The sequence below is a fragment of the Lepisma saccharinum genome, chromosome 27, assembly GCF_977018435.1.
Source record: "Lepisma saccharinum chromosome 27, izLepSacc3.1, whole genome shotgun sequence".
Taxonomy (NCBI): domain Eukaryota; kingdom Metazoa; phylum Arthropoda; class Insecta; order Zygentoma; family Lepismatidae; genus Lepisma; species Lepisma saccharinum.
The window spans coordinates 17,998,247-18,022,657 of NC_139255.1; the positions used below are offsets into that span (position 1 = coordinate 17,998,247).

The window sequence follows — 24,411 nt, forward strand, 5'->3', positions numbered from 1 at the left end:
CAAACCTCTACGCCGTGTTTCACAAGAGGTGGGCGTGTCAAAATCATCGGCACATACAGTCACTAAGCTACTAAAATTAAAACCATACTCTTATAACACAGGTTAGTGCTCGTTTTGCAATATTTATATAAATGTCTGCATATGTCCATAAAAATAAGCGGGCATTTCAGGCCGCAAATGTCGGCATCTCCGTCAGTGCCGCCCGCCACGATTCTCCCGATCTCTCGGCTGCAGATCGAAATGGACGCGCGGTATTTACTGATTCTTACTTGATCACCGACCTTGTATTTAGCTTTTCTGGTTGTTGGTTGGTATCTAGGATAGTAAACAGTGTTGATCAATTGCTGCTCATCAGATGAAGTTACCTCAGAGGGCTTCATGTTGATTGTGGAATAGACCGAGTTGTTATATCGATCTAGAAGTTCTGGTAGGACAGTAAGCCATTTATAATTACCTTGAAGGGTAAATTGTTTATACATATGATTTTTTAGGGTTCTGTTGAATCTTTCTACAATAGAGGCCTTGAGATCACTGTAACTCGAGTAATGTTGTATTGACTGGCTTTTAATAAATTGTTGGAACACCAAATTATAGAATTCTTTGCCATTATCTGTTTGTAGATAGCGCGGTGATCTTCCACTGTGATTGATGATTGTCCTGAAGGCTTCTGTAACACATGTTCCAGTCTTGGATTTTAGCGGCACAGCCCAGGCATATTTTGAAAATGTTTCTATGACAGTAAGTAGATACTTGTAGCCCTTGTTGATATTGTCTAAGTTCTTCAGCTGTCCACTTGCCATCTCAACATAGTCAGCCTGCCACAAATCATCTATGCCTTTTGTGACCACTGGCAATCGCTTATAGTTATGTCTGGCTGGTCGGTGTAGTTCATCAACAATGGTTTGTCTAGACATAGTATGTAAACAAGAATATTGCAGCTATGGGGTGTTCAGCAGCAGATACCACAGGAATTTCTAAATACAGTTTGTCCCCTATTTGTATATTAAATTCAAGAGAACCATCATCTTCAGCATAAGCCGTCTCTAATGTATCGGGGTCTGTAAAATCCTCTAACTCCACACTGGTGACCTTTGGTTTGTTGTCAGCATTGGTTATTGATAAGGTAGGGTAGTGGTGAGCCTGTGGTTGGAGCCAATATTTGATCTTGATTGGTCTGAGTGTGCCCCCAACAAAAAACTGGTAATAAAATTGTGCAGGGGACAGCATATACAGTTTGCCACCTGGTGTAAATGGTGAATCATATTCTTTGTTGGGGGTACTGTTCAATTCAATGATTACTGTATGCTTAGGATTCTCGATTAGGCCAGTTATTTCTTTTTCAACTGTAAGCAATCTACTCATTACAGATTGAAGGTGCTCATTGATAGTCCTAACAACATCGTCGTGGCCCGGCTTGATTTTTATGTCCACAGCAAGTTTCTTGTATTGTTGCACAATCTTTTGAAGCTGCGTGGTAAAAACAGACAGAGCATTTGCTTGGTTGGATTCTGTAGTCCCTAGTTGTTGCTTGATGTTGGCTACAATTTTCTGTAGATTTTCAACAACAGCCAATTTTGAACTTAGGGCTGTAAGATCATGGACTTTTCTTCTGATATCCTCAAACAGAGCATAAAGTTCATTAATATGATGATTAGTTGGTAGAGTGGCCACTGTCTGAGTATGCTGTTTGATCTCTGTCTGGATATTCTTGATATCTTCTGATTTCAATATGCGATGCACGGCTCTTTTAATATTTTTCAGCTCCTGTGATGCAGGCAGATTGGCTACAGTATTCTGCAAAGACTCGAGGGCTGATTTCACAGCATTTAATTCAGTAGCATCAGCCACACTACGCATAGCATCTTGGAGCAGGGCTATGTCTGCCTGAGTAGGTGTTGATTGTTGTAAAATTTCAAGCGTTGTTTGGATATCAACGATCAAGTTATGAAAATGAGATAGCTCAGATTCAGTGTTGAGGTTTTCAAGTTTGGTGATCAGTTGCTGGACACTGACAAATGTGTCTACAATACCAGGTAGGCGGGATTCTAGAGTTTCTTCTACATTTGTCAGATCACTTTGTACTGCTGCTATGGTACCCTCAAGATGGCTTATGGTACTCTGAATTTTTCCAAAATCTTCATATGTCTCGAGTTGCAGCTTGATGTTGGCAACACTACGAGTGATATCACTCAGAGCATCAGAAGATGGTAGGTTGTCCATAAAATTCTCAAGTGTCTCGATTTTTTCTTTAACCTCGGCTATGGCATTATTCAAAGGGTCCAGATTATGAATCTCCACTGATTGAATCTGTTCTTTTAGAGTAGAAATCACTAGATCAAAATCATCTTGGGACTTTATGATTTTGACAATTGTTTGGAGCTGTGTATGGACACTACTAATCTGCTCTTCTAGTTGCTCTTTCAGTTGCTCAGAGTTGGTAGCCTGAGTCCTAAATTTGGCTTGAAGAGCTGCTACATCCTCCTCTAAACTTTGAAAATTATCTAATGTGGCCAAGTCAGTATATTTTTGAAGCAGCAATTTGAGTTCTGAGTCAATTTTAAGAAGAGGGTCCATGCATTGTGATTGTAAATTGGTAATCTCTAGTTGAAGACTGGCATTGAGTGTAGTTTGTAGAGCTTGTAAATCACTTCTTAATTTTTTGACTCTGACATCAAGCATCAGAATCTCATCACTGTGATCTTCGCGCCTTGTATGCCCAAAAATATCATTTGGCATTGTGTTTTTTTTGTTATTTGTTATAGAGTATCTGATTCTTAATTATATAAAAAGAGGTATATGCTTGTCATAGTGTCCCGGGACCTCAATATATAAACAGTCACCGGCAGAGACAGTATATATATTGCCAGAAACCATGTCCGAGTGCTTTATCCTGTAAATATTTCTGCCTACTGAAACCTTGACATTACCCTCGGGGGTTGTAATAAATTGTAATTGGCCACCTACAGGTAACTGGTAGTGGTTTAAGTTATTGTTAAATATGTAGAATGGTTTACCTGTTTTATCATCAACATCTGTAAGTATGCAGTTCAGATGAATAATTAACAAACCACTTAGTTTAGATATCATAGATTGTATATCAGGAGGTGTTGGCAGGTCCATAATAACCTGTTTTTTGAACCCAAATAAGTTCATCGGCATGTTTATTTATTTCAAATCATGCTCTGTGATTGGGCATTGTTTGCCACTTATCAAGTCACAATGACCCCATGGTAAAGTATGTATGCCACATGATAAAATGCATCTCTTATCATCATGTGGGTCCAGAGCAATTTTTCTTATAACATTTGTGGTCAACAAGTGATCTTTACTCTGGATTCTGCATTCTGATGTTCTGATTGAACTCTTTGATTTGAGACAATCTTCATAATCTTTAAATTGGAGCTCTTTGTCCACAGTTACTCTATCAATGCCCTTGGTTTTTTTGGCAACAGCACCACTACATGTTTCAAAGCTGTACATTTTGGCCCTTAACACAGCAAATCCTACAATAACATCGCCAAGTGTCTCGTCTTTTAACTTGCCAGGCACCTTTTTGTTGTAGGGTTGAATCTTTGGATGTTCACTAGTATCAAAATATTTAAGCAATGCAGGCTGTGTATTGATAGACATCTTCTGTCTGAATATCAAGGATAAAGCTATCTGTGTCCATGTACATCAGTTTGCCCGACCCTGTGGCCGAGTGGTTAGCACATCGCGCTGCGACGCCAAGGGTCCCGGGTTCGAATCCTGGTCGGGCTTGGTTGTTTGTGAATGTCCATTCATCAATTTCATCATTTCATCAGTCATCCCCATCTTCGCAAATTAGCCAAGAGGCACAAAACGCGAAGTAAAATAAACTAAATCAATCAAATCAATCAATGTACATCAGTTTTACACGATCACCATAAAAAGGCTTCAGCACATCATAATAGAGCTTTAGCATGTGTAATTTGGCCAATTCTAATATCACAGCCCCTACATAAATAGGCTTATCAAACATAATTTTTGTTTTTTTCATATTAAAAAGTGCCAGATTGTCATCATAAATTCTTCTGTAATTGAAGTTGGGCTTTGCCACCAATTTTTTGCTCCGGTTGGGGCCAGTAACTAATTTAACTTCAGTATGTTTTCTGACATTTTCTATGGTTTTACCATACACTGAATTGACCATCAATTTGAACAAGGTCTTATCAAATTGGGTTACAGCAAGTGTTCGATGCTCGATGTTTGTATCGATGTATTGCTTCAACCATGTTGAGTGCTTAAACCTCAAGACTTTGCCAACCTTGGTCACTTGAACACCGTGATGCATCAGGAACTGGAGGTTTTTGTAGTATATGACATAACCCTGTTTTGGATTTAGAGTCATCATTAGTTTCTTCTGTTTAGAACCAGGTGAACACTCTACCTCAGGAATTGGGGGCAGATCAGAAAACTGGTTGTGTAAATTATCAGGAATTGTCAGATCAACCTCTAAGAATAGACCATAGTCACTGTCATCAAAGTCCTGAAGATCCTCAATGTTGAAATCTTCAACCCACTCAAGCCCTGCATATGACAGTTTATCCATCATGGCATATCCATATAGGCTGTTGGCATCCACATAAAGTATATAGTTTGATAGCCGTGCTGGATTATAATCGGGAATATACAGGGTGTTTCTAAAGGTCGTTTACAACGCTTGGGAGGTGATGCCGGAGAGAACCAACCCTTCGAGCTCCTCTCGCGGGAACAGCAGTCATGAAGGTCAAACGTAGACTACGAGAGCCAGACTTGCCTGTGCAGCGCTTCCAAAACTGGTCTCTTTTACGTCACAATGATCGCGTGCGAACACTTTTGGTATTGCTCCCCACCCCCTTTGTGTGGTGAAAGTGACATCTTCAGTTGGTGTACAGTGACACGGACTGTCTGTGCGTAAGATATTGTAGCATTTGTTGTTTGTTGTGTGTGTGGGGGGGGGGATATTACGCAGTTGTCGCGTGTAAAAATACACGTTGTCGCAATCATCTGATATTGTGTTTTTCTTTCCCTCCTCCTGTCTCTCGTATGCCACATGACATGATTCGTTCATTCCTCGCGTGTAACTGGGGTATGCAACCGTGCTCAACTTTTCGGATTTTGTGTTCGGTGGTCATGTTTTGATGTTTGAGGTCGGGATGTGTTGTCTTGAACGCATTTCTCATTGTCACGGTCCTTCTTGCTGCGTTACATACCTTTTCCATGCATTGTTGTTGCTGGAAATCCCCAATTCCTTTGAGGACTCCATTGCGCATGCGTGCAGTGAACTTTTCATAGTGACTTCCGGACTGAGCACATACGATTCCTTTATGATTCCCTTGGAACCGCCTCTCTATCTGTGATAGTATTCGTCCCAGTTAAGTGTGACGTTCACTTTGTCACCTTTTGCGAGGCTCCTATCTCGGAAACGAAGCCTCTGTCGTAAAAATGGAACTTAGACTTTTTGCTTGTTTTCGTGTGAGGAATCACCTCCCAAGCGTTGTAAACGACCTTTAGAAACACCCTGTATTTGTTGTTGGCTCTGGCATATCTCTGAGAGCATTGCCCCATGCCTCCTCGTATACATTGTTCCATAAACACATGCATGTCCTGATCCTGGATCAGATCCAATTGCATTTTAGTGTTCAAAAACATGGCAGACCATGCTATGCCCGGAGCACTATAGAAATAGATTGGATCCAGCTTATAATTTTCCATCGATGATTTTTTAAATGCCTGAAGTATATCGGCTAAGAGAATCACATCAAGTTTCAAGTATGCCTTATGATAATCACCAAGTGTCTGGCATTTTAAGTTGGTCCACATCAACTGGGCATGGTGATAATCATCATCAGTGATTCCGGATGCCCTGAGTTTACTGTAGAACTCTTGTTGTGATGGCAGAGCACACTCATCAAATTTAGTAAAATCAGTAACATAGTCATATGGGTATACACCCTTATGCTTAATTAATTTCAGGTCCTGATTTGGAAACATACCACACGTGATTTTGAATTGGTCATCAGATAATTGATTGGCCAGAGTAGCCAGGCTAGCCGACAGAATTCTGTATGAATCAAGAAATCTTAAGTGTATAGGCTTACCATTAACACTAATTATTTTGCTAATAGCTATATATTTCTCATCATTTTCTGCTAAAATATTTAAATTCTGCTTGTCAAACCCCTTGTACCTGATCAGATTATGAAAATCATAATTGGATGCCCCGTGACAAAATATCGGGACAAATTTTGGTCTCTGGATCTTATTATTACAGCCTTTACACAGGGCCATTTTGAATTTACCATCTGTATGGGAATGGTGATGCACCTTGATATTTGAAACTGAAAATTCAGAATCACATACCGGGCATTTTTCTGCATTGTTGAAATCTTCAATCTGATCCTCTGTTAGAGGCATCATAGGTTTTGATTTTAATAATACATTAGATGCTATGTAAGAGCACTCATTTTCTATTCAATGTGCAAATTCTTTGATGGCATCTGGTCCCATGTATAAATATTTTTTACTAACAACACCATCCTGTACAACCACATAATAAAAACTAGAAGGCTCAAGTAGCTGGTATGACGTACTTGAAGATTCATCAGGATCTGGGTTGCATAATGCAAGGGGTTTGAGGTTTGATTCAAAATCACAGACTATATATGCTGGTGCCATAACAAGGCTTCAAATTTTTTGAATTTGGCATTTTCATTTGGTTTAGGCATAACCATATGAACAGGTTTATGGTTGCCACAGTATTTCAGATGCTCAACTAACTTGTTTTTAGCAATTTCTGCATTCTTCTCATAAACACCATTTTCCATTTTTCTACCATCAAATACAGTCAAACATCTTCTACACAACTTGTATATTGTATTAGATTTGTCTAGTTGTTTTCTGACTAAAGCTTCAAGACTGTGTATCAGAGTGTAATGGTATGTGCCATCCCCGTCAATTAGGAGCAGATCAATCGGGACAGCAGAATCATCATCAAGTGTACTGATTCTGAGAGGTTCTATCAAGCAATTGCCACGACCAGTAGAACAAATAAATACATTAATAAATAATGGTCTACCATTGATATCTCTGGCCTTTTTTTCAAATTTATCAATATTCTGAACAGACATTGGATATTCTAATCCCTCCATAGCATCATCAAAATCATGTTCATGCTGTTTATAATAACTTACTCGCTCTGGATGATCTAAAACTGGAAACAAAGCAGCTAAAATACACCACAGAAAGCATTTGTGGTCGGTATTTTCTATGTTAACCACGGCTTTTTTGTTTTCGATATTGGCAGGTAATGGCAGATATGTAGAACCTTGTAGTGGTCTGAATTCAGAAATATTAATATAGAGCTTGTGTGGAGATCCACATAGGCTCCAACCAGATTTCTTAGCAGAAAAACTCAGAGTGTTTGATAAGCAATTGCTCTATCAACCTGCTTCATATTTTGTCTGAGTTTATATTTGAGTATACAGGTACAGTTTCTGTTATGTGGGGCTGTGTAAATTTTGTGACATTTGTTTTCTTATATTATGTATACAATTTGAGGGACAGCTTATAAGAGCCATTTTGTTTATTTCGAATAGCCTGCACATCAGAATTTATACTGTTCAAAAAATTCTTAATATCACATTTTGGCTCTGATACAAAACAGTAATCACTAAGTTGACCAGCAAAACTGCTATGGATGGGTGCATTGCGTGGCTGCTTTGCTGGTCTATGATTATCGGGTGTTTCAAGCAATTAAGAGTGCCAGTGTTAGACTAGTAATAAACAATGAATTAATATCTGGCAGCGTGTGCCCAATTTGCCCTTACCTAAAGCATGCTCTTCATCCAGCGGTTCCCAAACTTTTACCTTTCACGGCGCCCTTAGTGTTTCAAGATTTTTTCCGCGGCGCCCAAGTCAGAATGGAGGCCTACCTAACACTTGCGATGTTCAGTTAGTGTGGTTAGGTTACTCGCCTTAAGTTAAAAAATAAACACATAGTTCAAATTCAGAATCATTTTACATGTAAAAAGTACTAAATAAACACATATTTGGAACAAACATATAATGTCAGTGAACATATCGGAACACTTCGCGGTACTCCTGTAAGCCAGCCTTGGCGCCCCTTGCCTCGGGAACCACCGCGCTAAGCAATCACCTTCATGAATGGTCGGAAGTATGGTGATGATTAGGGTGGAGATTTAAATACATTAGAAAGCTCTCAAATAACTAGGCAAATAGGCACAAGAAATGATGAAAGTAGGCAATTAAGAAGGTACCCCAAAATACGTAAAAGTGTACTAAAATTGCCTAATAACTCGGCCTTTGAAAACTATCACACTTTTGTATGTTTTTATACGTTTCTTACTTTACGTTATTTTTCCGCCATTTTGCCTAATCGTGACGATGAGGATGGAGGACGATTAAATTAAATTTATAAAAGGACACTGACAAGAAATACCATTGTCCCAGAAACACCCTTGTCCCAGAAACACTCTTGTCCCAGTCCAAAGTTCCAGCTGAGGAATCTCATGGGGTAACTTCGGTGTACTGATTGACTCCTACAACGTTTCAGCTGGAAGAAAAAGGAAGGGTGGGTTGGCATTGTTTTGTCTTAGGTATGAGTCACCAACCAGTTTTCTATTTTGCTTACTCTGATTAAGGGGAATTTTAAGATTCCAGAGATCTAACATCCCTTACGACCGTCAAATCTGGCGAATACCAGATTTCAGTCACTTCAACATGAACGAAAGCTTACATTTCTTAATTAGAGGCTGGACGGTCGATATTTTGACCGCCACATGTAGAACCCTAAACCTCGGATGGTCGATATTTCGACCTGCAGCGCGTGGCAACAACTAACGTCCCATTTCTTGAAAACTACACACAATATTTCAGTCCGGTCTTCTTTTTATCGTTAGTATACATATGAAGGTATGGCATACTTGAATTACGAAACAATACATGTATTGTTATTACTATTAACAAGCGAAGTTTGAAAAAGTAATTTGTTTCCCTACGATTCCCTTTGTTACCGCCATATTATTATGGGATAGATTTCTAATATTGGTTATAACTTGTAAACTACTGCATATTTTTTAAAAAAATAAATTGTACAAGCAAGAATGGGTAAAAAGCAACATTTTTAGAAATGTTCGACATATAATGATTCAGGCGGGACGCGGGGGAAATGCCTGATTGCCGAATTTGCCCCGACCACGTGTTAACACACGGCAGCGGTCAACGCGTCATTTCTTGAAAACTATACATTGCATTTCAGTTCTGTCTTTTTTGCTAATTAGCTTACGTAAATAGATATTATATACTGGAATTAAAAACATTAGATCCATTGTTACTGTTATTGACAAGCGCCGTTTGAAAAAATCCTTTCTTTCCCTTTTGTTACTATGGGATAAATTGAAGATAAAAAACAATAACTGCTGAACCTCTGCATCTTTTTGAACAATTAAAATTTTAAATTTAAGAATCAGTAAAGGGAAATATTTTAAGTAACATCCGAAAATTAAGGTTCCTGGTTGGGAAGCGGGGGAAAAGGTTCCAAGTTCGAAATTCTCTGTAATTACGCAAAATTTCCGAACCCCATAATTTCCGGTTTCTTTTTTAAGTTGCAGCACGTGCATTACATATCCTCATAGAGTGGTCTTTTGTCGTTCTTTCCTCTAAATTTGGTCCAAACAGCGTCCATAGGGCCGATTCTAGAAGCGAAATTCCGGACATTGTCCAGAAGCTGGCAACATTGCCGCTTTATATAAGGTTATTATTTTTTTACTCAATAAGTATCAGACTGATTTCAACGGAACTTTGCACGGTTCTAGGAATGTACCACCGCTACATACTAACATTTTTTTCATTCACTTTTCATTTCAATCTTAAAAAGGAGTCAGTAAACTGGAGATACGTGACTCCACCTTACTGCTAAGGATTAGAAGAGGAGATATGTACATCTGACTCCAAATAGACCTATTCAGAAGTAATACGTTAATTAAAAACGAAAGAGTTAGTTCTTATGCGACAACATGTGAAATTTGATTTTGGCGCATTTGTACAGGGTGCATCATAATAGAGTAAACCATTTTAAGAATTTATTTCGAATAAACTATATGGAATACAACTATGATATTTGTTATGTATCAATCAGTAGCACTTCAAGTTTCTATGAATGTATACAAATGTGTATATAAAGGTTCAGTGTGTCTTCCACCAGTTATGCGACACACATCCCCTTGAAATTCGGGTTCTTGCCACACTTTTCCCAAGAACTCCTCGTCCACCAAACAAGAGCGTTTCTTTTTCTCTCGTTTAGCTGTTGCACATTCTGTGCCATAGGCCGCACATAGACTTTGTCTTTCATAAAGCTCCAAATGCAGAAGTCTAGGAGTCTGGGGACCTGTGAAAGTCGCCATTTTTTTCACACTACACCAGCGCCACAATAGCCATGTTTAGAAAAGTCTTGCGCAGCGCATGAAAGCAAAACTCGAAGATTTTCTCATTGTTGTGGTTCAGTTATTTTTTAAACAATAAACCTGGTAAGTTGTTTACTGTATTATAATACACGATGTATTATTATTATTTGTAACTGAAACATGCTAATCCTGACTCCTTTTTCTTCCATCTTCCCACAGGTATTCGACAAAAACTGGCACAAGATCCACTTCGGGGTGTTTCGGGAGCAGGTGGTACTGTACGTGGACTGCCAGGAGACCACCACGGAGTTCCTGGAGGGCCGAGGCCCCATCGACGTCAACGGAGAAATCACCATCGCCAAGCTGGCGGGCAGCAGGCAGACTGTGCCGGTTAGTTACGAAGCTCCAGTTATCTCGTGAGTTTGCGGGAGGCTGGTGGCGCTGGCCAGGTTTGTTGTGAAGGAATCGCCTACGCCAAGAGAGAGTTATAACAAAAAGAAGCGTAGCTGGCGGTGAAACTTGGTCCCTTACATTAAATGAGGAACATAAATTATGAGTATTTGAAAATAAAATCCTTAGGAAAATATTTCGACCTAAATGGGACGAGGAGGCAGGTGAGTGGGGAAGGTTATATAATGTAGAACTGCTCAATCTACATTCCTCTCCAGATATTATTAGAATAACTAAATCAAGAAGACTTAGGTGGGCAGGCCATGTGGCACGAACAGGAGAGGAAAGAATAGCTTAGAAGATTAATTTTGGGAGACCTGATGGTAAGAGAACTGTAGGAAGTCCAAGAGGAAGGTGGAGGGATAACGTTGAGATGGACCTAAAGGAAATCGGTAAGGATGGGAAAGATTGGATTGATCTTGCTCAGTAGAGTGGCAAATGCAAGGCTTGTGTTGCTGCAGCCATAAACCTTCGGCTTCTCGAAGGCTAGAGAGTTAATTAGTTAGTTAGTTAGGTGGCAGATTAGACAAGAACAACCTTAGAAGTTGGTTCTTAAAATGTTTAATATAAAACACTATATTCCTCGTGGATAATTGGTGTCAGTAAGAAGATATGTAGAAATATGTATTGAAAATTTTACTTATTTATATGGTTGACATAAATTGCCACAGGTATTTCTTAAATAGTAACGTGCAATAATTTTGAAATTTTATTGATTTAGATTGTAATTTATTTTCCCTAAAACTTCTTAGCAAAATTAAAATCGGATTCCATTTTCAGGTTCGATATCTCAAAGGTAAATATGTTTTCCTCCATGACATTAATTCTTCCCCCTTTCAATCATCTACTATATTGTAGAAGTTAATATAAATTGCAGATTAATATAACAACTTGTTTGTTATTTATGATGTTAAATCTACAAGTAATTCTTAATTCACATTCTCTCATTATTCACTATTCCAACAAATTCAGGAATTATGTTTCATATTATATATCTTAATCCATTATGTAATAACTATGCATGGTAACTTTAAGCTTCAACATTTTAATTACTTATTCTCTATAAGACCACGATATCCAAAATTTTCTCAATTGTGACTTCATGAATTAACTATATAGTTTTTTTGGAAATATGGTTTGACAATATATTTAAAGGTGCTTTTTATGGAATTGGTAAAATGTATGTAAAGCTTCATAAAACCTTGTAAGTTATGCACTGAACTATATTATTAGTGGCCTGCATTGTACTAGCTGCTACCAGTATAATACAGCTAACATTTTAAAAATCTACTAACGTATTTGCTATGAAATGTATTCAGTTCTCATATTTTCGACTATGAATTTTTACAATTTTTCTCATCTTTCCTTTAGAATTTTCATATGAAATATATGTTGTAGTACTACTGTTTATCCTTATCCTAGCAAGATGTAAAAAGAAAAATACAAAATTAGTCCAGAATAACAATTGAACATTACCAAACAAATCAGGTTTTATGAAAAAACTGCACTAAAACATACAGCCCATTTGTGATTCAATTAATTTGAATGTAAAGCCAAAATTATAGTTCCTCGGAAGGCTTACCGTTTCACATGTAGCATTATATGCCAAATTTTACGTTTGTAATTAAAGTGTGTTTGGAAATATCTCAAAGTTATTGTGAATATTATATATATATATTTAATAGCAAATATTGACTTTCGATTTTTTCGTTTGCATAGGCGGCGTTCACATTCGAGATGATGATAATAATAATAACAATAATAATTATAATATTGACGAATGTCGATGAAGGCCACATAGGCGATCCGACAAAGATAATTTCGTATTCGTTTAACTTTTATTTGGCATACCTATCAGATTATTCCTAATTTTGTCTTCATTCATAACTCTTAGTTGCTTCGTAGATCTCAAGAACAACAATTTTGTCCGCTGTATAAGGATATTGTTTTCAGAATTGCTGGTTAGTACCCTAAAACCGAGAGACCCTAGCTTTTGTAACAAGTAATTCGTCAACATCCTTGCACTTGAAACTCCCTTTGCAGTAAAGGACCTATGCTAAATTTTTCGAATCAGATAAAGCAAATTTGGCGAGGAATTTAAACTAAAACTTCTCTCGAAAAGGTTTACAAATATTTAATGTCAATGTACCCACATCTGAATACATTTCTACCTCCAAATTACTAGTATTATAATAACACTAATTAAAATAATTAATAATAAACTTCAAATGAAAATCATTTCAGAATTTGTTGCGAATCTGCTTTCTTCACAGTTATCCACGAATATGCTGATTGCATTCTTACAAGAGCTGTTTTTGCGAAAACTTTAAGAACAGTTGTCCTTTCTTTTGGATTTATACGATGTTAAACTTCTTGACAACTGTAAATACTTTAGAGTATAGTAAATCAGAAATGTAAGAGACTCGGTGTTTTCGTGATAGCAACTCATCATACTAATAGCATTAATGCTTCTAATGTGTAAAATGTTATTTATGTATTAATTCTAAATATTAAACTCAACAAGGAAGGGATATTTTGGAGACAAGAAAATATGTGTTTTTAGCATTTGCTGTGTTAACTAACATTAGTTTTCCTTTGTAAATAAGCAATAAACATTCAATTTAATGGATGAAAGGGGTTTTCTTTACAGCATGAAGAAAGGACAAAGGTGCACCAAATGACAGTGCAACTTGCCTCTCATACTTTGCACGATAGTTTAGTTTTTTAACGATATTCACATTTTTTGTGTTCCGCCAGACAGTCTTGAGTACATAAAATCAATTTTCTATCATATTTGATTTTGATTGTTTACAACTTTTCTTACTTTAATTAGCTATATCACTATTCTGTCTCTTCACATTATTTAATATGGTAATACTAGTAGCTATATGAGCTGATCAAACCCAGAACAAAAAGAAAACCAGAACACGATTCATCTCATTGCAACGTGGTAATCCAAACACGATGTTCAAGTTACCTGACTCAAAAATATTATGCAGACATAGTCAATTATGCTAATTATAATCTGAGATTTCAGTGTGCCTATCGAGTTCCAACTGTCTTAACTTACTGTTACTTCTTCTTCTTCTTCATGACCCTCACCGCCTGGTACGTGACAATCTTGACCAAGGATCTAGACACTGGGGAGTTGGAGTACCATAGAATCGAAGTCGCAAATTACACTCTGATCCCAAAGAAAGATCTGCTGATAACCCCAAGTAATTAACATTAGGACTGAAATGAATTCAATATGACAAAAACAATCTAAAATACTTTCGACCGATTCACTCAGTTATACCTTATAATAACCAGATTTACTAGATAACTAGTAATCACTCGGATGAAATAGCTATTTTACTTTCATCTACAATTGTTGCGTTCATCACCTATTCTATTCGGAAGTCTTTCGTTACTCGCTTCACTATTATTTTGATTATGAAAATTTCATAAAAATAAAATATTAACCACAAGCAAATGATAATCATATCCTTACTTTTAAATTAGAAAGTCTTTCGTTGCAAAGAAGAAAAAAACAAATATTCGATCAGATTGTATTGTCCCATATTTCAGAAAAATTCTAGATATTTAGGTTATTTATTTGCTATCATGGCTGACGGAACACTGGCACTTTTTCAATATAGCATAATAATTAACTAAGCTTGATCAATATAACTAATAACAAATTAAATACACAGAATGAGCATTTTTGGTGGGTTTTAGAAAACTAACTAATCGTTTGTTTCTTATTCCTTTGCAGTACAAGGTTGCACAACTAGTAAGTATTTCACCAGTTTTGTAACATTTTTTCCCAGGCACAATCCAACTTGGAAGTTTGCATGCATTGTTGTTGCACTGCTTGCTGCATGCGGTGATAGTTTCACGAAGTGCATGTTTCCTTGAGACTAGCATATAGAGTAGATGTGAAAACGAAAAAAATAAGTTAAATACAAATACAAACATATGTTAGATTTAATACATCAACCGTTTTTTTTACTTAGTCTATATACTTCAATGACGGAAGCATATTGTTGCTAGTAATTAGAGTTACTTCGATGAAGTTATTACATTCGCTAAATTATATAAAAGTTATTAAACGCAATATGTATTATTATGATTTCTTCTGGAATACGAAATCAGAAATATATTAGGGCATGGAATTTAATTTTCTGTATCTTTAACCTACGAAACATTATTTTTTCGGGGAAGATCTAGAAATTACGTCACACGGATCAAGCTGTTCAGGGCTTGAAAGCTTACGAGTTACAAGTAAGCCATGTTTGTTTTTTTTTTGCATTTCCAAGGCTAAAGTAGAGTATAAAGTAGTACACGATATTAAATGACACAATAAAGAACAAACAACACGTTATTCTTAAATGTTCTAGACTAAACTAAACGACGAATTCGTGTCCAAAGATGGAACGAAGACACAATCAATTACCCCCTTCTTCCACACATTTATTAATTAGGGATGATGAAAGGTACAGACAACACAAAGACCAAGTTGAATGTAAATTTAAAAATTACTACTTTCTTTAGTATTGATTACAACCATCCTATTTGCGTAACTAATTTTAATGTATAAGATATTTAAAGCACCGACTTTGGTGGAGTAACTTCTTCACCAAAAATCCACTTTCAGGTACATTTCAATTACATGGACAGCATATAAGTGAAAACTTGGTAAACTCTCTCTCTCTCTCTCTCTCTCTCTCTCTCTCTCTCTCTCTCTCATGCTTTAATCCCTTAGACCCGAAACAAACACATCTACAAAGAGTCGCGCCTGATGCATTATGCTACATGCATAGCAAAGTAAGTTTTGCACTTCGCATCCTTTAAAGGAGACTTGATAAGCTTTATAACGATAAAAGTTTTTTTTTTTACTTTTAACGTCGCAGTTTCGTTTACGCTAGAACATATTTTTGGTTTTACATTTCTAATTTACACTTTAAAACTGCTTAAGAAAACCCCAAGGATTCTTTACTGTTCTTTATTACAAACTTTTAAAATAAACTAGCTGTTAATAAATTTTTAATTTGCCCTGGAAAGCTGGAGAGCTTTGTTTAAATGAAACTGCCCCGCACCTCCACCATGTTGTAAGCCCGTTTTACCTGGGCTCTGAGAGGTCACAGGGAAGTTTCATTTAAACATTTAGGTAGAGCTTAATAATATCTGATGGCTGAACCTGCTCCGTAGGAGGGTAGAGATATGGAAAGTTGGTGTAAAAGGTTATTCACGCTTGTTCATACCTGGTAGATGTGTGTGATGTCTTGTCCTAATGCTTCTCGCAGACCGAATCGTGACAGTTCCAAGGTTCTATCCAGCGATCCTCAGTTCACCAAGCCAAGCGATCCCTTGCGCCTTGTAGCATGCTAGGCAGCGGTAACTCCGTGTTCCATCGTCGTAGTTAGCAGTGTAACGTGTTGTAAAGTAATCGGACTAGCTATCCATGTAGCGTCGATGAGTGTCAGAATCAAAAGAGAGCGAGCTCCGGGTAGGAGCTTGCTTTTATCATTCTAGGCGTCGAAAGGTTGTTAAACCTTTCAAACGCGGTAGATCCTGTTTAGATCCACGCGTTTGCCTTTCCAGTTCCTGGTTTTACGGAAGTTACAAGCTAGCGCATTCTTGGGATCACTCGCTGGTCGGACAAGTTCAGGAAATAAACAAGTGTGAATATTAACATGACGAGGTTTTCTCGGTCTAATAGTCTCCATATCTCTACAATAGTTAAAACTAATACAAAAATTACCTCCAGTTGCCTTAGATTAATCTTAGGTTAGTAACATGGATTAATAAACAGAAAATAAACACTTTAACCTGAATTAAAAGAATATGGTCGACCTACTTACGAAATTTACTCAGCGCTGCGTTTTCACTTTGACTGTAATCAACACTTTGGATATAAAAGTACACATCTCGAGAGCTCTCGACACTAGGGGGGAAACACCACTGGCAGAAGCTCCTTGATGTCTTCTTTCCGCCGCTTCTTCTTTCCCTCGAAGATCTTCGACGTCTATCCCTCGAAGTAATTCACCGCCGCATTCATAGTTCAAAGGTCGAACTTGGTATCAACGTCACCTCGATTAGCAATTCTCAGTTCACAACTTGCAGTGTTCTTTTTACTTCTCGCGCTATACAAGTTGCCACGAGAAAACAGTCTGTATTTCAATAAAATTCCGCGCGCTCTTTTCCCAATCACGCGAACGTTCAAATGTCCAGAATACAGGTCACTGTTAACTGTCCACTAGGCAAACGACATCTACAAAAACAGTCCCCGAATATCTAACTGCAACTTGCTGCCGATAGCACTATCAAATTCGCGAATTCTCCATACCCGGAGATCTCGACGCCAACTGCTGCATGTAAACTACTGCAGCCAACGCGTGAAGCAACGCGGCCTTTCACTCAAAGGCTCAACAAACACTGCTCGAAAAACTTCACCGCGTTTTTCTTTGTCCCTTTGTCTTTGCATAGTAGGGACAGTTCATTTTCCCCGAGGGGTGTTAATCTCTCTAACCTCTTTCTTCTCGGAAAAAAATAATCAGTCCTCTAAATAATCTGTTATAGCTTCTGTCTATCACCTTTATTTGTTGCCTGCTAGTTGCAGTAGAATTACTTCATTTGTTGATTTTTTAAATTTTACTTCGCTTTTCTGCCACTTTTGGGTAATCCCGAAGATGAGGATGAGTGATAATATGATGACATTTATGAAGGGACACTCACAAAGAACACCCATGCCCAGTCTGGAATTGAAACCCGGGACGATTGGTGTCATAGGCTATAGAACTAAGAAATTCTGTGAAAAACCTTTCATTTACATGTAACTTCCATCTGCATGGCTTCACTCCAACACTATTTTCAGTGTTGTCAACTGAAAATAAATGTCATTATTTAGAGAAAATTCAAGCTCTGATAAGTCACAGCATCAGGAAGACTAAGAAATTGTTAGATTACAATTTAGTCGTTTTCCATAATGGTGATTATAGCAAACAGATTACTATATAATCAAAATTTATTTTCAGACTCTTGAAATAGTAAATCTCTCGGTAGTTATTTTGCATTGCTATCAATATGGAAATAGATAATTTGCAACAAAGCGAATGTCGAATTGGAAAAATAGATTAGGAAACTAAAAAATCCCTTTATGCTGTAAATACTAATTGTGTAGAAACTTGTATCGACTTCAGTTCTGTGGTGCATAGTGTAACGTGATATAGAAATGTTTCCAAACTCTATAATAGAAAATGGTGAATTGCATACAAATTTCAGGTAAAATTCCTATCAAAGTGCAACTTACATGAACCAGTGCCATGAACTAGTGCCCCAGAGGGAATAATAACATGTTATTATTATTAAGCAAGTTGCAAATTGTATAACTTTACGGAATATTCAATTGACACAAAAAATATAGTAACTTGCTTCGATGACATTTTCATTACATGATATGACATTACTGGGGAACAACTTTCAGTTAGAAAACATTACCAAAATCAATATTTGATGAAGCATATTGACATATGTACAGTCAACGGTAATACAAAAGCGACACGTAGGACCTGAAATACACGCTTATCTGCAAGGCGTTCTGTGTGTATTGCATAAATCTACGGCGGTGGCAGGACTTACCATTGAAAATTTGCTATTAAAATCCACTAATTTCCATAGAATTAGGCAAAACACTTAACGTCTTGCAGGTAATCGAATATTTCAGGATATAAGCATCCAATTTGTATTGCCTGTGACTATACCATTGCATTAGTGAGAATCTGTGGGAGCTTCATCCGTTTATGCTTTCACATATATTATTGATGGAAAACTTTTATAACAATAGCAAGGTTACCGTTTCTCAAGATATACTTCGTGTTGTGTGTTACGTATTTCTGTCTGAAATAGAAAGACACGCTGAATCTTTTGGAATGCAAATTTCAGCATAAATTTATGATTTGCAGTTTTATGATAAATACAAATATATATATATATATATATATATAGCATTAGCTTGTTTGCAGCTTATTATCTAGACATCCCTGTTTTAAGAATATTTATTAAGTAGTATATTTATTATAATACCGACACCTTTTTGTCTTCTTCAGGTTGATCTCCAATGGATGGTTCTGAGCTGTGATCCTACACGACCAGAGAGAGAAGCCTGTGACGAACTTCCCGTGAGTAATTTGTTTTAACTTCCGTAGGAATGGGGGATTTATACTCTCAACAAACATGACCTGAAGAATCTAAAATTTGGCTTGGAGTTTATATTTTGTTTAGTTGTATATTCACATTAATTTTCAAATTAAATTTAATAGTTCACATACTGTAATATCAACTGAGTTAGTGACAAAAATTAATTTGATATATGTATATAATACTTTTCTTTAAGCTAAATTGTCGCTACTCTTCTCCAGAGACCCGCAGCACCTGCCCCCACTCCGACCACATGTGAGACGATATGTCCCCAAGGCCCTCCTGGATTTAACGGCACAGAAGTAAGTATAATATTTTTGCTTCTTAGTTACATATCTTAGAAGTGCTTTTATAAATTATTGCTCTCGTTATTGTACATAATGCAACCACATACATTAGGATATAATTCAAAATCATCAAAAGTATGAGAATAATATTAAAGCTAAATGTCGTTCCCATTTTCTCATACATGTGGGGGTATGGGACTGAACCCAAGTTGTTGTTCACTGTAACCAATGCGAGAATCAATATATGACTGGTCTGTACAAAAGACGTGAAAATATATTCGTAAATGCAAATTACTGCATTGTATAATGTGTTCTTCAAAATTCAGTCTCTTTCATTATTCCCTTGATAATGTTTCATTTTCTTGTAAATGTGAGTTGTATTGCATGTAGTTTAATCACAACCACTAGGACGAATGATGAGTTCATGAAATAGATTAATGAACGATCACAATAGCCTGATGTGGTTAATATCGGGATTGAATTTGAGTAACTTGTGTGCGTATGGAAGCAAGTTACAGCTTTCAAAATCGATTATATTCCTACTAACTTGGTGCAAGTTACTATTAAGATTTGATTCATGTAGTGTTAATTTCTTTTTGTAAATCAAAACGTAGATAAGTTAATAAATTTCTATTTGCAAGGTTTTGTGATTGATTTTTCATTTTTACAGGACATTGCATTTGAAATTAAATATTTCAGTGCGAATGTCTTAGACCCAGCACATCTCCAACAATTGTGTTTTTTTAGAGAATGAATAGGAATTGTTGTTCCCGGAACAAGGGATTTTCCCTACTTACGAAACGTTATAAACTTCTTCTTAATGGCGTGCATTATACAGTTTTTCTTCAAGCAACAGCATGCAGTGTTTGGAGTACAGTGTAATCCTACTCTTATTAAACAGGGTTTTCAAATGTGCAATAATGCAAGATTTACAACTGGGGCTTAATTTATCCAATAAGCACAAGGTGAAAATGAAGCAATATTTTCCAAGGATTTATAGCCATTGGCAAGGTGCAAGTTCAATAAATGACATAAAGAAGTCCATTGTCGACAGATTCATGTGGTGAGAGGGTACTCTGAACACCTAGCGCACTCGCGAATCATTTTTATGGCTGTTTCCTTAATGTCCAAAGAAATGCATCCGTACATGTTGCCATACATGCTAGTTATTGTTATGGTAGGCATCGTTTGATGTAAATTACATGCCCTGCATTTGCATTCTTGTCCATATAGTGATTGTGACTGGATGTAGTATTGAATTCTACTTAGTCGTCAAACCAGTTAAGGAAACAGGAAAGACAAGTCGTTCTGACATCTAGAAGGAATGTGTAAGTAATTATGAAATTAAGGTTTAGACCACATCTCAGCCACCGACTTTTGATTCATAGGAATTGTAATGTAACATTAAATCCCTGGGGTGTCAGCATGCTATCAGGTCAAGAACTTCACCGTACGGCTACAGCTGTATCCATAAGCAAGTGTGCTGTGATGTCCATGATACTTATAATTTTCTTTTAAAAGCTTCTAGTTATGAGGAAGATAATTGATTTGTGGAGTAAGCCAGTCTATCACATTTCCAGATGAAAGCGAAATATTTGGAACGGAGTATGCATTAAGTCCTGTTCACACAGTTCAGTACTGGTTTGGGAATGCTAGGCCCGCTTTAGACGAAAGCATTTTCCTTAGCCTTTTTGTTAACATTTATGCCATGACCAAAATGATACCGTGTAAGGTGAAAAATCTTATGGCATATTTCATGGAATTTCTCAAGGATAGGATCCGTCCTATTTGCGTAGCATTTTTTTTTAGCATAACCAATCAGAAACAACCTCTATGTCACGTGCACTCACCAAGCAATCGTAAACGCTAACCGGAATGTAATATGGAATGCTTCCTTGTAAAGTACTGTTTGCTATTAGCGTTGTAGAAGCATTTACATACATTTATGCTAGCAAAAATGTTGAAAGGAATGCTTCCGTCAAAACCGGGCCTAAGTCTTGCAATTTACTAGTCGCGTCAGAATCGAAAAGCAACTCTCTTTCATATCACGGACCATCCAGGAACAATATTTAGCGATTTACATAGATTTCCCCTGATATGTCACAACCTGAAAATGATATGAATAGCAACAAATACCTTACAATCCTGTCATACAAAATGCGGATTTTTTACAAATGGCCATATTTAAAGTTGTCCATTCAGAGTTCTCTGAAACCTGTTGGAAGCAACGGATTGCGGTGAGGCTATGGAGTAAACATGAGGTTGAAATCTAGTGTATAGCGAATAACATCCTGCTGATGAATCACTGATCGCTATCTTACGCTTCCAAAGGTTTATTCAGGTTGACGGTGAGCATATTGAATACATATGTACTGACATAAACTAAAAATAAAGCTAAGTAATGATGTCCAGTGTTAGCATATACTTACTGTTTGCTTCTAGCTTTCTCCACGTCACGTGGCTTCATCAGAAGATAAGACAAGAATAGAGTTTAAAAACATGGGAAGGTAAGTTAGGTTAAAATGGTACAATACAATGCAGTCACTCCTTCTTACTCAATCTCTGGCTGGTAACTGCAGTTCTTGTCTTATCCCCTGATGAAGGCACATGATGTGGTGAAAGCTGGATGAAAACATTAAGCCAAAACTGGACTTCATTTCTTAGTGAAATGATGGCATGTGGAGTAAGTTATGCCTAATCTAAAAATAACGTTCTACATATCCGATTTCTGATTGCTGTTATTCCAACACCATATTCCCAATGGTCTTCATAGCCTCTATATCAAGTTTCACAATATTCACAATAATCTGTTGCTTCGAACGCCTCCAGAGGGCACTGAATAAACAAATTTAAATATAGCCGCTTGGTAGTTTACTCTAGTTTCTTGTTTATATAAAATCCGCATTTTTTCTTAAAGGATTGTAAGGTTTAAGGTCTTTTTGCTATTCATATCATATTCAATCATTTTCAAGTTGTGATATATTCGGTCAAATATATATAAATCGCTAAAAATATTTCGTGGCATTTCCATGGAAGAGAACATGATTTTCAATTCTGACGCGACCAGTAAATTCTGACTTCCATTCCGAAACCGGTACTGAACTCTGTGGACAGATCCCTTTTTTTGCACTGTTGGCGATAAGGACTCGAAAAAATCGAAAGATCTCCGTTCCCAAAACATCTCTGAAATGTGTGGCCAGATCTTTAGAAACTATTTGCAGATATGACAGAGTATACAATCAAATGATTAGGCTTACTAAGTTTTGCAAGATGTAGACTATACATCTCCTATATTCCTGAGAATCTGGAAAACAATGTTTCTAACAATTAATTGCATAACTCTAATAGTCTACAATAAGAACACGTTTCTTGTACATGTAGGACTAGAAGTAGTTCATAGGTTGGAAAACAGAAATTATATATATGTTTTCAACACAATCTCCTGCTTCGTAAATTACACGTCACCAAACTTTTAGGAAGTGGCGAACACAGTCTAAACGGTGGCTTCTAGCAATCTTCCTCAGACGGTGATACAAAGTAGAATCTATTGTGCCTGAGGAGTTTAGAAGTTCGCACTGCTATAGCTCTTGTCTAATCTTACGGCGGGCGGTCTACATGCTGGTAAGGGAAGTGGGGAGCGGAGAATACACACCAGACCAACCAACCAGACAACAGCGGTGGCGCCGAGAGTTACGAAGCTGTGGGAGGACGTACTACACTCACCTCGTTCTACAGGCTGCTGCGTTTCATATGGGGCTGAATTTGTCGCTTCGCCGCACCCCACTTCCCTTGCCAGCATGTAGGCCGCCCGCCGTAAGATTAGACAAGAGCTATACTGTTGTAGAAAAGGCTTAACATTGTTGGAAATGCTGTTTAGTACAATTCTAACATGTATGTATTTGCGCGTCCTTTAATTACTCTACTCTTCGACACCTAAATGTTAAAATATTTTTTTTTAAAAAAGTGTGCATTAACACTTGCTAAATATGATTGGTTAATCTTGAACGACGTTCTTCAAATCCACAAAAAGTACAAAATTCAATATCAATGCTTCGCATCTTACTTATTTGCCACTGATTTATTGGTAACTAAAAGTAGTTAACACAATTTAGTTTGTAATTGATTGACAACGTGATGATCCATTGTTTGCAAAATGCTAATACAAAGAAAATATATACGTATTTTACTTCATTTTTCTCTCATTTAATACTTTGTTAATACAGATACGTTTCTTGAAAAGTTTGTAGGTTATCCTGTGGGTTATTATCACTGTTTGCTTTGAAAGAATAAATAGTACCTTTCTTACAAAGAACTATGACCTGTGTATTAAAAGGAAACAAAATGTTATTATAATATCAAGTTGAGGAAAGAAAAACCAGGGAAAATCTCATTGCCGTGTTATTCAATATGGCAACTATATTTGAAAGTATGCGAGAAGCAGAATGAATTTCGAAATGAAGAGTACGGATTCATTACATGATTTATGGAGTGCATTTTGAGGAATTATTTTTATGTTTCTTCCCGAAGGGTCTACAAGGTCCCCCAGGACCACAAGGGGACCGAGGTCTTCAAGGATTTCCAGGGCTCCCAGGTTCAAAGGGAGAGAGGGGCGACTCGGGACTTCCAGGAGATGCAGTACGTGTGTTCCATGCATGTACTTGCGAGCACGACTAATCCAGTAGAAACCAATTGGATGCCCCCACTACACTCACAATAATATCACCATTAATACTAACTTCATCTCATTCGTTACAGGTAGAGTTTATGGAGTCACAATAAATCGGAAATAATTGCTACTAGGTGTTCATAGACCATGTTGCACATTTGCTTCAAAATAACCAGCACAAAGTATTTATTTGTTGTGAGAGTAATGCACAAGGACAATGATACCTTTGACGTATTATTCCAAATGACGTTTATTTGCAGAATGCACATGAATATTATTAATTAAAAACCTTATTTTAGTGAATAATCGTCGAACCCTGTTTCTTCAGTCCAAAAATTGGTTTATATCTAGAGTGACCATAATATTTTTGACCCAAAAGGAGGTTAGTTTACCTTCTCCCGAA

General features: G+C 37.0%; 1 protein-coding gene across 1 annotated transcript in view; it reads left to right on the forward strand.

Moving 5' to 3' along the window:
* LOC145980178 (uncharacterized) overlaps positions 1–24,411 on the forward strand; it is a 310,650-nt gene that overhangs the window by 163,943 nt on the left and 122,296 nt on the right. The window contains exons 7-11 of the mRNA XM_083113212.1: positions 10,644–10,814; positions 14,632–14,649; positions 18,965–19,036; positions 19,277–19,357; positions 23,870–23,977. Of these exons, the coding sequence (XP_082969338.1) occupies positions 10,644–10,814; positions 14,632–14,649; positions 18,965–19,036; positions 19,277–19,357; positions 23,870–23,977 (450 nt within the window). The remainder of the gene's footprint in view (positions 1–10,643; positions 10,815–14,631; positions 14,650–18,964; positions 19,037–19,276; positions 19,358–23,869; positions 23,978–24,411) is intronic.